The sequence below is a fragment of the Serinus canaria genome, chromosome 3 (genome assembly GCF_022539315.1).
Source record: "Serinus canaria isolate serCan28SL12 chromosome 3, serCan2020, whole genome shotgun sequence".
NCBI lineage: Eukaryota > Metazoa > Chordata > Aves > Passeriformes > Fringillidae > Serinus > Serinus canaria.
This window is the reverse complement of record NC_066316.1, coordinates 6,949,639-6,963,306: the sequence shown is the minus strand read 5'-3', so window position 1 is coordinate 6,963,306 and position 13,668 is coordinate 6,949,639. Positions and strand designations below refer to the sequence as shown.

The 13,668-nt window shown below is 41.2% G+C and overlaps 1 protein-coding gene across 5 annotated transcripts in view; it reads right to left on the bottom strand.

The window, feature by feature from the left end:
- MACROD2 (mono-ADP ribosylhydrolase 2) overlaps positions 1–13,668 on the bottom strand; it is an 847,517-nt gene that overhangs the window by 64,958 nt on the left and 768,891 nt on the right. For all 5 annotated transcript variants that reach the window (XM_050973226.1, XM_050973227.1, XM_018918142.3 and 2 more), the window contains exon 9: positions 12,840–12,921. In XM_050973226.1, the coding sequence (XP_050829183.1) occupies positions 12,840–12,921 (82 nt within the window). The remainder of the gene's footprint in view (positions 1–12,839; positions 12,922–13,668) is intronic.

Sequence of the window (13,668 nt, the reverse complement as noted above, 5' to 3'; positions counted from 1 at the left end):
AAAGGAAATTAGACATTGAAAGATGAAAGAAACAATGGGGAAGAAAAACCCCTAAATTCCATAACAATTAAAAATTAAAGGGAGGGTTATACATTAGAGGGAAATCTCTGGTATCAGGTGTATCAGGGAGTCTGTACCTCTCAAACACCTCAGCCAATGGGGAAAGAGAAAAGGGAAATGCAGCTGGGAAATTGGGATAAAAGGGAGGCTGCGTCCTCCAAAAATTCGAGAGATCCCAGGGGAATGCCCCATGGCCTCTCCCTTTATTCAAATAAAGTAAAAGGACTCCTCTGTCTCCTTTTTGGACATAAACCTCTGGTGTTTGGGGATTAATTTTCCTGACAGAACTAACTGTCCAATTACAGCTTCAGCCCATCAAGTCCCACCCTCCTTGTTTTCTCTCTTCAGTCCACCGCTGTTTATGCTCTTGGGCCTGAGATCTGGACTGGCTGTCCTTGGGTCCCCAGCCAGAGAAGGAACTGTTTTGTCTACCTATTCTGGAAGAGAGCTTACCATCCCCTAATATGAAGCCTGGACTTACCCACTAAAGCAGAATACAACCTGAAAACTATAAAAGCTAAAGCCAGAGGCATCAGCAGGAGCCAAAACCCTGCAGTGGTGCTGCATTCTCCCCATAGCGACTGCAGCCTCTCTCCCTCTGGAGAGTGAGAGCTGAGAGGAGCCAGAGGCTGTGCCCAACCCCTTCCCCCAGCCCAAAACCTCTTGGTAACTCTGGCCTTCCCAAGAGAAAACCCCTCAGGGAAGGGAGAAGCAGCCAGCTGCACCCCTCCTCTGTGGCTGCATCCTTACTCCCTCTGAAGTACCAGTCCTTATTGTTTCTTAGCAACAAAGGGGAGAAAATTTCCTAAGCAAAGAAAACAAAGGAAAAAATCCTAATCCCCAACATACAACTTTTAGGAGCTTTGACAATTAATTTTTAAGATAAGAAAATGAAAAATATTGTTAAAGCCCATGGGAATTCCATCATTGCCTTCAACAGCGGTAGGATTTTCAACTGGAGCTCTGCTATTCTTCAACAAACTGCTCAGAAAACATTTGGCAACATAGAGATTATTAATTATTCAGTTTCCAATAACATGTTCTTTCCATGGAAGCATTTATAATGAAACCAGCATGATGAGGTTTCAAACTAATCTAAGATGTGAGGCTAAATCAGCAGAATCTTAACATACATATATCACCTGGTCTTCTGTGGAAGCTCTTAATTATAGTTCTGTAAGTGACTTGGAATATGAAATTCCCAAAGCAACAGAATAGTTTCTAAGCTAGTGATAATGGACACAGACAAGAAATCTGATGTTATTAAAAAGCAGGGAAGTCATTATGCAATATAATTATGAAGGCAAAGACTGCTTTTGTGAACTAATTTTGAACTAAAGGTTGGGGTTTTTTTTGGGAAAAAGTACCAAGGGCTTGCTTGCTGAAAGGCAATGAAGTCTCTGCATCATTTCTGAAAATGGAAGTTGGGCTCCCAATAACTTGGTGATATGATCTCTGAGCCATTGTGTGCCTTTGAAAAATTTACCCCAATCTAGGTATGAATCTGAATTTCACTTTGGCACACAGCGATCCCCAGCCACTTCATGTGTCTGTAATTATTACTCTCACACTATTAATCCATCTGGTGGAAGCATTTCCCTGTTAATTATAAAACTTTCTCCTTCACTGGCCTTGGTGTGGCTGGAGTGATAAACACCACGTTTAGCTGACAGAGCTCTATGCCAATACCAGTTATTTGAGATAAAAACCAGTGGTTTAGAAGTCCATATCCAAAATGCATTCACTCACCTCCTGAAAAGAATGATATTAAGGGCAGTCTCTTGGTTACTAGTTCTGAATAAGTAAAAATATTTTTTTACTGAAGCTCTATGTGTCTAATATAAAGCAAAATCTGTGCCAATATTACCATAAATTACATTTGTTATACCCAGTTTTTTTTTCTTTTGTTGGTTTAGTTTTTTTTTAATTATTATTTATTTTTAAATTTTCCTATACAATTTCTTACCCCATCCAGAGGAAGCCTTTGAAAGTTGTTTTTTTTTGTTTGAAATATGCAACACAGACAGTCAATCCCAAAGAAAAATTGGATAAACCCACATGAGAACCTTAGAGTGAATCTTTGACAGCAGCAAACATTTCCTTAAGTACATATTGTCAATATTTCTTGTCCAAACTCCCCCACTGGAAAGACCAGAGGTGAGATCCTCTGTACCTCTCACCCTCACTTGAGAGCTGCTGAAAAATAATTGACCAGCAAAACATGCTCCAGTGTGTGTGCACCTCTACCCACACCTGGTGACTCCTCTGGCCAGAGGAGCAGAACAATGACCTTTCTCATCACTCCCCCATCAAAGCCCTGGATTTTAGGAAGTTCCACCAAGATGGCTTTGCTAGAAAAGGAATGACTGACCTTGCAGTCTGGAGTGAGAGGAAAACTGACAGTGACTGCCAGAAAGGAAAAGTCACAGCAGTGTTTAGAAGGCTTAGGAGACAAGAGAACCTTCTGATCCAAAATGGGTGCAAAATCTTCCAGGTTATAAATTCAGGTATACTGCATAAAAGTAAGGTATTAAATGGGTGATGTGTGGGAGAAGTTTCCACTCAAGTAAAAAATAATTTACAGTTGAAAGTCAACCTGTGATTGAAGGTCTCCCTCTAACTCCCAGGTTATCCAGGGAACTACATCTCTAAAGACCAGAGAGCTTTACATTTGGGAGCAAGGTGCTCAAAGCAGCAGCTTTTGTGTAAGCCACAGGCTCCCTGTTGGGGTCATGCACTGGGTGATACCTGTGCCTCTTTCCCTGCCCTCTCCCTTGTTATCTGCCAAGCTTTGGGAAATGGAATAATTACACCATATCTGCTCTCAGATCCTTTTGTTTTCCCTTTTGCCTTGCTGGTCAGGGTGTTTCCCTGCCTCCCTAGTCGTGGCATACAAGCAAACACAAGCCAGATGGCTGAAACCATCAATCTGTGTTAAGATTTATGGTAGGAACAGAGAGGTAAAAGGCTCTAAATGCCACCACTAATCCCCAGAGCCATTAAACCACCTCCTCCTTGCTGCTTCCATTTGCATTCCCCTTCGTGTCAGCATGCAGAAAGCCAGCACTGAGCAAACACTGCACATGGAGAAACCCTCACATGGGAACCAAATCTGTGCTGCAGGAGGCTGCTGCTTCATCTGCCTCCAGCTCCTGCATCCTGCTGGCCCTCCCCAACAGCCTTGCATGCTGCTGGCTCCTCCCTGCTCCCTCTAATCTTTCCTTAGCTGCCTAATTGCATCCTTCAGGATTTTTATTTTTACTGAGCATTTTCGGCAGTTCCCTGATTTCCAGATGTTTCCCTATTCCTTGTCAACCTGCATGCCTCTCTGCTCCTCCTTGCAACTGGGGCTCCATGTCCTGACCACAGGCAGGGAGGACACTGTGGGAATGGATAAAAATCCCCTCTGCACCTTCTGTGAACATTCCCCTGTGCCAAAGAGAGCAATGAGATGGGCAGGAGGCTGAAATGACAAGCTGGTGATCATAGTGGTGATGTGTGAAAATAAAAGCTTAAACCAAAGGAAACCTCCCCAAAATTTCAGCACTGAAGGCTTCAGCCATCCTCTTGAGCTTATTTGCAGTGCAAAAACAGGGGTCTGGTTTAAAGTGTTTCTTCTGTCAAGCATTTCCCTAGCAAATATTCCATGGTCTGCTGCACTATTTCCATCGGGATCACAGAGGAGGAGCAGTGCAGCAGTCTCACACCTTGGAGGAAAATTTCAGATCAGTATTGAAAAACTTTTTGTGTCCAGTCTCAGAGCAAGGGCCCCACCAGAGGTGACCTCAAAACCATGATAATATCAGGTTTCCAGCAGCTGAAAAGACCAAGCAGGTTCTCACTGTCCATAGTTCTCTCTCCCACACCTTTCTTTCCAAAATTTTATCCTGAAGCTTCAACCACCTGACTGCATGACCACCCTCACAGCCTTAAGGAGATTTATAATTGTATTTTGTTTAATCTATTTACAATACCTAGCAATTGAAAAATCCCTTCTTTGGGTGGCTTGCAACCACTGCTGATACCCAAAAAGAGCTTCACAACAGTGGGCAGGCTTTATGTCCACCTCAGCATTAGAGTTGTTGTAGCAATGTGAGCCACACAGGAAGGTTTCTTGAGTCCCAAACATATAAATGAGGCTTGCAAAAACCTCAAGTTATTTTGGTTGTTTTGATTTCTCCAACACAGTTCTCCACTGGGGAAATGTGACAGAAAATAGCACAAAAAACGTACGGCACTTTCTTTGAGGCAAAGCAGGTTTGGAAATCTCTGGGATCAACTGAAGCAGGCCTGACTCCTTTGTATTCTCCTATTAAAAAGTTATATTTTATATAAAACCTTTCCTCATCCTCAGTGCTCCTAAGATGAAGAAAAAAAAAAGATAAAACAAAGAGATCTTTAACAAAAAAAAAGTGCATTCTTCTGCTTTGGAAGTAAAAATAGGACTTCTTCTGGCCCTTTTTCTCTCCTTTCATCATGCAATCCTGCATACAGAGCATACTACATAAACCTCCACCTGATACTGAGCAAGTTTCATTAAATTTTTTTGCCTAACTGTAAAGAAACTTCCACTGGTACACTCTGTACACCCTGGCCACACTGCAAGCATAGCATCAATTTCCTTCCTGTGTTGCTTAGCTACACCAGTCTCACCACACTGGAGCCTCACAGAATGTAGGAGGTGTTTGTAGTTTTTGAAGCCATACCATATAGAAATTCTCACTACCAATCTCCTAAAAAGTTTGGCACTGTGGCTTTTTTGTCATCACATCTGTGACCTCTTTTATGAGCTGTATCCCCTGATCTGCTGTAAAACACACACCATACAGACCCCATGAAACTCAGCTGCATACAAAGACACTGCAGTAACTGCTATTCCCACAGCCAGCTGTCCCACTGGGACAGCCTTAGCCCAGTGAAGGAAATGGTACTCACACCAGGATCAGATTTGGACTTCTATTTTCCAGTTGCTTCTACCTTACATTAAAGGCACTGCCTGGGGAAACAGGTATCAGATTAAAAAAAAAAAAAAAACAAAAAACAAAACCCAACCCATATTCAGTATTTCCTCTCTGGCCTAAAATACTGAAAATAAAAGTTTCATTCACACAAGTGCTAAATTGGATGTTAATTTAGTAGTCACACACAAAATGTCACGTTTTTCATATGGTCATACATTTGCAAATAGAAGCTTCTAGCAACATCTCATCAGTAATCTATGAGGTTATTGATTTTGGTTGCAGAGGCAACCAAATGAGACAATCCCAAATTTAACACCCTTCTTGGAAATAAGAAGCAGTTGAGCACATGAAGCCATTTGGAGCCTGTGGCCAGAGAGGACAGGGTATTTTTGATGATGACATAAAATGCATTTGGAATGCTCTAATGAGATGCCACAATGCCTAAAGGGGTAGGAAGAAAAGATCCCTGATCCAAGGTGTATTCACATAATGTGTTATCCAGAAAAAGCTGCTTGCTCATCTTCTGATGATCCATGCTGTGTCCAGGCTGAGCACAGAAGAGAACAGCAACACACTTCTCTATCTCAGTCACTCCCTGAGCCTAAGGTCACACACAGGCCATGAAGATAAATAGCTGATGTTGCACCAGTCTGCTGTTGGTTGAGCTAATCCTTCTTTAAACTATTTAAGACCTACAGGCTCTGCAGCAACTTGTATCAACTCTCAGATCCTAACTGTATGTTGGGTGAAAAACGTCTTCCTTTTGCTGGTTTTCATCCAGATTCATAATTTCCTGGGACACCTTGCACTCCTTGTGTTACAAGAGATGGTAAATATCTACTCCACATTCACCTTTCTAATTACCAGGCTCAACACCTTCCCGTGCTCCCCAGGCTGTTGTCATGCACAGCACCCTGATCCTTGCATCTAAATGACCCCTGTGCCTTCAAGGGCATCCTCACCCACCTGCCACTTTGCTGTTTCAATGCAGCTCCTATCCAGGTGTCTCCCAGGAACTGGAAAGCTCATGGATTTGGAGTGAGTGGAGAAATACATAGAAACAACCATTTTCCCAGACTTCTGGATGGAATGTAGGCTCTGTTGTCACTCTCACAGAAGGAGACAAGAAAAATCCCTTCAAGATGCAAAGAAGCAAAGAAGATGAGGCTCCATTTAGCAAAGCAAAAGCTCCTGACAACAGCACTCAACTAGGTTATGGTCCCATTGCTGATCCATGCCCTGCTCCAAGCTGTGACACTGCTGCCAGCAGGAAGGAGGAGGTAAATGGTTTTCCAGTGCAGACAGTATGCACCAGCCTCTCTCAAACCATGTTTTTAGGTGACCAGTACTTGCAACACACAAAATGTGGAGCAATTCTCTGCCAGCAGTTGACCAGATAATAATTCTAATGAGATCATATCAGGAAGTTTTATTATAATTCAAAAGGAAGCAGGAAACTACCTATAAACTTTTTTTTCAGGTTCTGGAAACCCGCTGGCATGTTAGAAGGTGCTGGGAATCCTTTCTTGATCTGCATATCTCCCAAGATGCTGAAAACATAATCTGAACCATCAACCATATACTCTGTCCCTCGAGCATCCCTCCTGAGCTGCTGCTTGATCACTCTCCTGCACTGCATTGAGATGTTGGCAAAATGGGCAAAGCAGACAACCCCAATGAGTGGTAGGACTGGCACACTCTTTACCCTGGCAAATAAAGACAGAAAGTCATAGAAAAATGTTGGTTTACAGTTTTATGAACACATTTAAGTGACCTTGAGATTTTCTCAGGTAAGTTGTTTACAGGCATGTTTCAAAATGGACGAGTACTTTAAACATTGTGGTTATTTTAAACTTCTGGATGGAGAACATTTTTTACAGCAACCTATTTACACTGTAGGGTACTTGACCAGGCTCTGAAGGTGCTGTGGGAGAGAACTGGAGCAAAGCCAATATCCTCTTTTAGTGCACAGGCTCCTCCTGCTCCCCCAGATGGGCAGCACTTCCTTGGAATCCACATGAAAACACCAGTGTGCCATAACTTCTCCAAACTGACTGCTGTCTTCCACCCACCAAAAAATCCTCACTCATCCCTGCCTCAACACAAGACTTGAAATATGAGGGGAATGTTAAATGCTGGCATGGAATCCAGAGCAGGCTGGAAAAATAGTGAGGGGTGCTGCTATGTTTTCAATGGCTCAAGGAAAGGAATGCATGGCCATGGCACAGTCACTATCTGAAAAGCCAAGCAGGATCTCCAAGGGACAAGACAAAAGTTTCCATGAGGCAGAGAAATCAAAATCCCCTAAGCAATCCAATACAACAGCTCCATCAGAACTATGGGGTTAGGGAAGCAAGACAGCAAGCAGCACCTTGGAAGCCTTGTGAGGGAAAGCACTGAAGAAAGTAATAGGATGGTCTGACTGCTTCCAGTTTCACCTGCTGTGAAGACAACAACTTGGAAAACTTGCATGGAGACAGGAAAAGCAGCTGCAACCAAAACCTTCAGGATGGCTCTTATTGATAAGGAGAAGAAAGCCAGAGAGAAATCAGACTCCCCCAAATCTTCCTCCCTAAGGGACATTTCAGTGGGGCCCCTTTGTACTCCAGCCTGAACCAGTCAGAAAACCAAAGCCTTGTGACTTATGAGGCAAATCACTGCCCAGGTGAAACCTCCCATAAAGGATATTGGGCACTTCCAGTTAACTGCCTGGCACCTCTCCACAGAGTAAAATAAAGCCCATGAAAAATATTTTGTGGAATACATTCAGGTGATGAATTATGGAAACGAATTGGCTCGTGAACGCTGCAAATGCAAATAGAGAGGCTCAATTTATCAGATGAATTATCCATTTGCTACTGGATTACTTGCTAAGGGCTAGCTTACAACTCCTTGGCTCATGCAGAGGGCTGCTCCAGCCCCAGTGCTGTCTGCCACAGTAAGCAGAGAGAGGGATGCCTCTCAATACCAGTACAGAAATTACAGCCCCTGCTTAGGAGTTGGCTCACGTCTTAGTGCAGAGATTGGCCTTTTTAATACAAAGGCCTTCATTCAGCCATTTAGACAGTTTCCAATTTGATTCCTAGCCTGGGAGATCTCTTAACAATGAATTTCCTCTGCAATTGTAATATATTTGCACATTTTATGCACAAGAGGGATGCTGTGCACCCTCCTGAAGTAATAGGAGAATTATTATAAGGCAGTAGCTCTCATCCATATGGTTTGGGTAGGGGAAACTGTGTTTTCATCAACCAGGATGAAAGCAGAAAATGCATTAAATATCATAGTGTGTAACAGAGGGAGGAAAAAGTTTTCTCAAGATGAAGCAATCTCTCTCTCTTTTTCCTGACACCAACTGATAAGGGCTCAAAAAAGAAAAAAAAACAAACAAACAAACAAAAAAACCCCAACAACAAAAACAAATTGCTGGGTTCAGCATCTTCTCATCAAATTTAAAAGGACATGAGTCTAAAAGCATGCACCTTCCATCTGTAAACTGGCTTAATGAAAGTGCAAACGTCCTTTCTCCAAAAATTTTTGCAACATTTTAGTGAAGTAATTTTTTTACTCTGTTTAAAGTGGCAAGAAGTAATATATCCTTGGATGCTGCAGCTTCACAGGACATCCCTTTTATAGCACTATTTCTAGCTGAAAAACATTTTCAGAAAAAAAATGTTTCTCCTCTCCAATCCACTGGTAACAGGTGGTAGATTTAGAAATACTTTAAGCATTACAATTGAAGATAAACCATTTGTAATATATGACAGCCACCATGAAAAATAGGCATTTGCCAAAGGTCCTTACAAGATTATCTGTCTGACATATTAAGTAGCTTTGTGTACACAGAATACAGGAAGAAAAGAAAAAAGGTATCTTTGCTCCAGCTGGCAACTGTTTACAAATGCTCCTAATTTTCCTCCTATGTATAGAATCCTACAAGTATGTATCACTCCAAGGGAAAGGTTGGCAAATCTAGCTTTTCAAGGGGGATTCAATTTTCTGGTAAGTCTTATAAATATGTTTAGTTAGCAAGAAAACCAATGCCTGGTGTCTGGACTTCATAGTTCTATTAGAAGAAACAATGCATTCTAAGTGAAAAAATGATCTAAGTAGCAGCTCCTTTCCCAGAAAACTCACTCACACTACTAACAGCAATGAATCCAGCAATGCAAGAACTACACCCATGAGCCAGAACTGCAGGCAAAGAGATTTAATTTGCCTGAGAGACGTTCTCTCAGTTTAAGTAGAAAGAATGTTCCAACACAGGTGAAGGGAGAATAGCTGGGCTATGGCATTGCACAGAGAGATAGGACTCAATTCATTAACAGAAAAAAAAACATCACTGTGGCAATGTTTAATATATTAAAAGAGTGATCCATCTTAGGCAAATGAAGTTGTTCTTGCTACTGCTCTTTTCTTTCTGGAGTACACAAAATCTTCTCAGCAAAACCCCAGAGGATCAATAGAAAATTCTGCCTTGACAAGGACCCTTTAGTTAACCAAACCAGGACTTTTCTGGGCAACACTGACACGAGGACCTGTGTCTGAATCAGAGATAAGTGGTGCTCTGCTCCCTCTTGGAGCATGCTGGCTCTGGACTGGGTTGTGTAATCACTGAGATTGAATCAGAAATGCTGAGACAGTTCCAATTGCTCAGTTACTGCACAACTTTGCTGCACTGCTAAGACAAGACATTACTTCGAAGTCTATCTCTTCCCCCCATATATTTAAAATTTGAAAATGACAAGACTCTTGGCAGTTGTCTTGATATCAATATTATTACTTGACTAATTTCTTCGGCATTCCACTCGCAAAACAGGCCTAATGATATGTTCAACTAATGGAACAATTTCCCTATATCTATATTCCACTTACTCTAATGCACGGAGGTGTAATTCTAGCTTCATTTCATTACCACTTTCATTACCTAGCTCAAGCACTTGCATGTCTTTTTGGATTTATTAATGCAGTGGGTTTAAAGTAATAACTATTTATGTATATAACCCCACGAATATATTCTTCTTTCTAAGCATTTTTGTCCCCATCTATTAAAGCAGAGATATCTCACAATGTTTCTGAATGCAAGATGCACTTTTAAAATGCCTCAATGTTTTTTCTCTAAGCTTAAAGCAATACCTCAGTGTTATTCTCTCCTATGAGTGTTTAGATAGTGTCCTATCCATTTAGATTTAGGGCAAGCCTATCCTTAAATACTTTAGTTTCACTAAATTAATAGATTCCCTTTAAACCAAAACAAAAGCACCAGTTTCCTTAATTTCTTCCACAGCAGAAATATCAGGAATTTACTGCCAAAGGCAGAGGCAGTTGCTAACTCCTTGACACAGAACCATGTTGGCTGAGTCTTCTGAGCAGGAAACCAGTCCTGCAGAGAGATGGGACATCTCCACAGCGAGAGAGCCTGCTGGTAACTTGTCCAGGTCTGCTGTGTTAAATGTAGATGGCAATTCCCAGGACACCTGACAAAAGGAGCAAACAGCAGACGTGATGGTGATGTGGTGATCTCCACCCAGACCTTCAGCTGAAGTTCTCACCAGGAGGCAGTTCAGCACGGGGCCGACTTCAGGTGACATCTGTTGGAAAAGTGTCATTTCGAGCTGGCAAAGAAAGCCTGAGACTGCACATGAATGGTTAGGGCACTCCACAAAAGACACCCAGATCCTGGCCATTTCTCCAGTGACACCACAGGAGAGTGATTTGGGAAGAAAGTCCTGCCTCTGTCTCCTCACAAGTTGAAGATATAAAGACACTAAAAATAGAATACCAAAATAAACCTTCCTAAATCCCTGGCTACTGATCCACCCACAGGAAATCCTTCACTGCATCAGGAATAAAGTTCTAGAGCTAAACAGGTTCCTTTTAAGGCTCTGGCTAATCAGACAGCAGTACCCAGTAACATTAAGGCATATCAACATCAGAATCATTAGTTATGAGAAAATTGCAACCAGGAGTCCATGGAAATGGGTCCTATCCTAAAGGTATTTATTAATCTAATCCTACAATAATCTATCTAAATTTTGGATACCGAGAACTAAACTTTCTCTGGACAGTTGTAAATTTTGGATGAACCTTTTTTATAGCCACATATGCAGAACACTGGATTTAGGGGGTCCCTACCATGATTGCCTGTCTATGGTCACATATCAGAATTCTAATTTTTGTTTGAGAAAAAAACCCATAAAACCTTTACATACATGAGAATAAACATACTTTTGAAACCATGGTAGGCAGATCATCTATATAAAGTGGTGTAATGCAATTATATGTTTTTATATCACAAAAGACCCAGCTGCACAGTTTTTTTGTAGACAGGAGTTCAACAAAATGTCAGGTTTAAAAAAAAAAATCCAAATGAAATAAATCTTCCACTTTGCTGTCTTTCTGCTTTTGGGATTGTCATGATATAGCTCTGAAGCATCTTCTTGTCTCTCAAACTTTCAAACCCAGGTGGGTTTTACATTTAGAAATAATACCAGGCTTTACCCCATGATTTCCAAGGCCTTAGAGATGAGAGTGAGCATTAATGATCCTGACTTGTTGACAAATTGATGCTATATTCTTCTCTCACTTAATCTGAAGGGCAGGAGCACAGCCAGCAGCAGCAGGCAGGGTACTGCCACTTTATCCTTTGGGTTGGGTGCACTGACAAAAAAATAAAAATCACTCAATGAATGGATTAGATATGAATGCAGCTTCTTGAAATGCATGTTCAGTGTGCTCCAGACAAGAATATTATTAAGTGGTTAGACATCATTTGATGCTACCTGAATAATTCAATAGGTCTTTAAGTTTCAGCTGCCAATCACTGCAAACTGGTGATTACAAAGCTGTCTACAAAAAAGCTTTGTTCTGGTGAGATGAGACAAAAATATCACAATTTCCATGCTACCAGACAAAGCAAAAGGAAAAAACCACTAAGGCTACAGAGACAACACAGTCCCGTGAAATTAATGGAACTCTGAACACACCAAAGCTCTGCTTCCCATTACTCCAGGGCCATTTCCACTAGACAGACAGCATGGGGAGTGCTGGGAGATAAAACACTAAAATCTGGATCTCTTCACACATAGTTGGACTGATGTAAGCACAAAGCAAAATAAAATGGGAGGAGTTCTAGGGCTGATAAAATTACAGAGAGCAGATTGCTAAAGATGTGTGATAAAAATAAATCACAGGTTTATAGGAGGAGGGGGATTAGCAAATTTACTATCCACCAGGTTTCCTTAAATCTAGGAAGCAACCTCCTGTGAGAAAACCAAGATGAATGGCTAACATTTCCCAAGTGCTCCAGTGAGAGCCATCTTTCTCCCATTCATTCTTGCACAGGGACAGCTCAGGTTTAAAATCCTCATTCAGACACAGCTGGGCTCTAACCCCTGTGGTATCTTTTCAGGCCCAGAGAAAACTCACCAGCATTGTTAATGAAAGACCAAAGTGTGTACAAAGTGTATGGAAAAGCAGTATACACTAGGAGCTACATACACTAGTGCAAATAATTTCCTTCTCAAGAGTCAAGAGAGCCAGTGCCATGCACCAAGTTCTGGGGAAAGATACACAGACAGCATGGAATGAAGAGATTAGCTGTACTGAGCATACAAAAGCAGTATTAGACATAACTTAAATGGTTCACACATTTTAAATGTCTGCATTTGTCCAGGATCAGAGCCTCTATGTGCAGCTGATCTTTAAAGAAAGTTCACATTTCAGTATTTGGCTTTGGAAAGAAGAAAAGATGCCAACTGTTGCATTTTTTTCCGTGTGCTTTTTTAAAGACAAATGGTGCTGGATTACCAAACCTACCTAGAGGGAAAAACTCGCCCATTTTCTTCTTGAAAATTTTGTAGTCAACCTCCAAAAAGACGCAGAAGATGATACGATCCACCTGTAAGAAACAAAATATTTACAGTGAAAGCATCACAATCCTCCTTATGGGCAACAACAGTCAATAAAGGCAAAGAAACCTTTAAGCCAACGTGCCTTTATGCTTCAGGCAAACAAGAGAACAGGGCTGCATGTCTTGACTTTATTGTACATCTGTGTTGTAATTTATAATATAACCTTTGCAATCACAGCTCACAACTGTATTCTTTGCTAACTGCCTCTTGTTTATGCAAACTGCTCTCGAGCACAGTATAAATGACTTTGGCATTCCAGATGAGAACTGGGATGCAATGTTTGATGAAAAAGTCATGTGGGGACTTTCTAATAAGCATACAGAAGAGTAAATGGGTAAGCAAGGAGCTCTTTTTCCAATCCTTGTCCGACAAACCTATTTGCAAACCCATTTAGTATTTTAAAATGGCTTTAAAAGGTTTCATGTGGTTTTAATTTACATGAAACCACTTATTCTCACTGTAATACAAATAGAATGCAGCAGAAACACAAAAGCTGATTAGATGACAGGTAGCACACAGGGTAAATAAAACATTTAATGTGCCATCTACTTAGCAAGGCTGAGCATACCAATGAAACCACAGCCCATAATGTATGCACCACCCACCAAGGAGTTCAAATAAATTCTTTTGGGAGATCACTGTCTCTGAAAGCTTTTCTGAAACGGACCAAAAATAATTAAAAAGCTAAATAAAACAAAACCAAGAAATCTAAAGCCTTTAAGGCTAAAAAACAC